Source organism: Cyclospora cayetanensis, unplaced genomic scaffold (assembly GCF_002999335.1).
Source record: "Cyclospora cayetanensis isolate NF1_C8 unplaced genomic scaffold, CcayRef3 CcayRef3_contig_498, whole genome shotgun sequence".
NCBI lineage: Eukaryota > Apicomplexa > Conoidasida > Eucoccidiorida > Eimeriidae > Cyclospora > Cyclospora cayetanensis.
Genome location: NW_020312478.1, coordinates 1 through 2,500, shown reverse-complemented (window position 1 = coordinate 2,500; position 2,500 = coordinate 1). Strand labels below are relative to the sequence as shown.

The 2,500-nt window shown below is 60.2% G+C and overlaps 1 protein-coding gene across 1 annotated transcript in view; it reads right to left on the bottom strand.

Moving 5' to 3' along the window:
* Positions 1–769, bottom strand: part of LOC113146673 (suppressor protein SRP40-like) — a gene marked incomplete at its 3' end in the record, with an annotated part of 1,944 nt that extends 1,175 nt beyond the window's left edge. Inside the window, exons 1-3 of the mRNA XM_026334739.1 lie at positions 733–769; positions 429–532; positions 1–288 (exon numbers count right to left, since the gene is read on the bottom strand). The exon at positions 1–288 is cut by the window's left edge and continues 100 nt beyond it. Of these exons, the coding sequence (XP_026190524.1) occupies positions 1–288; positions 429–532; positions 733–769 (429 nt within the window). The remainder of the gene's footprint in view (positions 289–428; positions 533–732) is intronic.
* Positions 770–2,500: the final 1,731 nt, after the last annotated feature.

The following is a 2,500-nucleotide window of genomic DNA, read 5'->3' as shown; positions in this document are numbered from 1 at the left end:
GCCTTTGCGTATACTCCTTTCGGCGTCTCCCGCAGCTTCCCCTGCAGTGCAACTATCCAGAGGGGAAGGGCGAGATGCTCCGCTGCTGCTGCTGCTGCTGCTGCTGCTGGAGACGCTGGCTGTTGCCGTGGCAGCCCCTTTAGAAGCGGCCTCGCCGTCCTTGCTAACGCTGTGCGCTTCCTCCTCAAGATGCTGAATTTCGTCTTTCCGCTTCGAGGCTTTCTTCGCATCAAGAAGCATACTGCTATCCTCGTCTTGCTTGACGTCACTAAGCACTGCTCTGCTGGCCTTCTTTCCCACGACAGCTACCAAATCAGCAGACGGTTGCCGTCTGCGGCTCGGCTGCCTTTGGCGTATGTGTTGTTTCTGCCTGCTGGGGAGCGACGCCGCATGCTGCTGCTGCTTCTGCTGCTGCTGCTTTTGCTGCTGCTGCTTTTGCTGCTGCTGCTTCTGCTGCTGCTGCTGCTGCTTCTGCTGCTGCTGCTGCTTCTGGTAGTGATGCCGAGGTGTCGGCCGCTTCCCTCCTCCGCTGCTTATACTGCTGGGGGAAATCGAGGCACGCGAACTGCGGCTCCTGCTGCGTCTCGTGCTGCTGAACCGCTGCAGACGCGCACGTTGCTGCTGCTTCTGCTGCTGCCACGCTGGATGCCCTTGCCGGGGCACAAACAGCATGTGCTGCTGCATCTGCGGAAGCCAACGGCCTCTACTAGGCGACCTAAGAGCCGGAGGCACTGCACGCAGCATCCCCCGCCGCTGCTGCTGCTGCCATCGGCGAAGCCTTTGCGAGCGAGATCGCGAGCGGCAAGAAGAAAGAGCTGAGACGTCGCTTGCCCGCGAGAGAGATCTCCTTAGAGGCCCCTCTGGAGACTGCTTGCTGCCACCAGCACTCACTGCCACCGAAGAGAAGGCTGCCGATCGCTCTTGCCACACGCGCTGCTGCGCTCGCTGCTGATCGCGCTGGCTTACCGAGCCGCTGCCCTCTGTGCCTGGCGATTCTGCCGCTGGCTCGTTGACACTGATGGTGCTCACGCTGCGACTGCGGCTCCTGCACGAGCAGCGCAAAACGCCCCCGTAGGCAGGCTTTAATGCATGCATGCATGCATGCATGCATGCAATGAAGGCGGCGCTCGAGAGGCAGCCTCCTCCTCCTCCCCTCCTCCCCCCTTCTCTCCACGGGCACACAGCTAGGGTCAGAAGAAGGAAAAACAGTACAAGCTCTCCTCCCTACCTCTCTCCGTCCGTAGAGACACCTCGATGCGAATGACTCCCCAGACCGCGGCAACTGCTGCCGCGGCTCCCACTTCTGCGGCGACACTGCCAGTGGGAAGGACGGCACATCGCCTCTGGAGACTGCGGGGGGGGCCCCTCTTGAAGCCGCTGCACTAGGGGGGGCCCCACGAGTCGGTGGGGAATCAAACGAGGAGGAAGCGAAGGGCCTAGAGAGGGCTTATTGCTCCACTCCATCTCATCCCTCCGCATGAAACAAGGCATTCGGAGCAGGGGGATGCCAGGAGCACCGTCACAGCGTCGGCGGGGGTGCAGTGGTTCCCCTGGTGAATACCTTCTTTGGGGGGGCCCATAGTACTCATAGTGCCCTTCGACTGACCCTTGAGGGCCCCCTCTGTCAGCGAGCAGAAGCGGTGGACGGTCCGCCACACCGCCGCCATCGCGAGGACTGTGTGCCTGCACATACAGCGTCAGCACAGCAACACCAGCAGACCTGCACAAGCGCGAGATGCAAACTCCCTCAACAAAGCGCTCCCTCCCTACGAGTCTCCGAATCGGCGGTCGTGTTGCTGCCCCCTATGTGCCGCCAGCTGCATGCACAGCAACTGGCTGCAAAAAAGGCTTTCTTCGGGGGGGCGCCGAGCCACCCCCGACGGCTGGACACAGACTTCGCCTTACCCACGCCACGTGAGGCGGAAGACGCTGGGGAGGCGGATGCCGAGGCCGCATGGTCCATAAAAATCGAGACGATCTCACTCAACAGCTGTTCACGTGCCTTTGAATGCCATTGCGCATGCCGCCCCGGAAGGGGGGGCAACGGGGACGCGTGGAAGCTGCTGGAAACGTGGCGAATACAGGAATCTTCAGTCCACGCTACAGATCAACGACGCTCGTGGCTGCAGTAAACGATCGCTACAAAAAAAGTGGGAACCAGAAAATGTCGCTCGCGGGCGCCGCCCCCGAATACTGCATGCAAGCAAAAGACAACCGAGCTAGCCCCCTGCCTGCTGCTCATGTCACTGGTAATGCTGGTGGTGGAGAAGAAGCATACGATTCGCTTGCATGATGGATTTCCGGTTGAGACGAGGAGGAGTGAAGCGGAGGACGACCTGGATTAGTTGGGGAAGGGAAAGGCCTCTACGACGAACTTTGATAGAAGAACGGAGCAGATAGTGTAGTGACTCCCCCTGAAGCACACGATTCCTCGCTCGACTACCCCAAATGTAACGTATTATCGCTGTATCATTTTTTTACTTAAGAACTAATAGCAGCG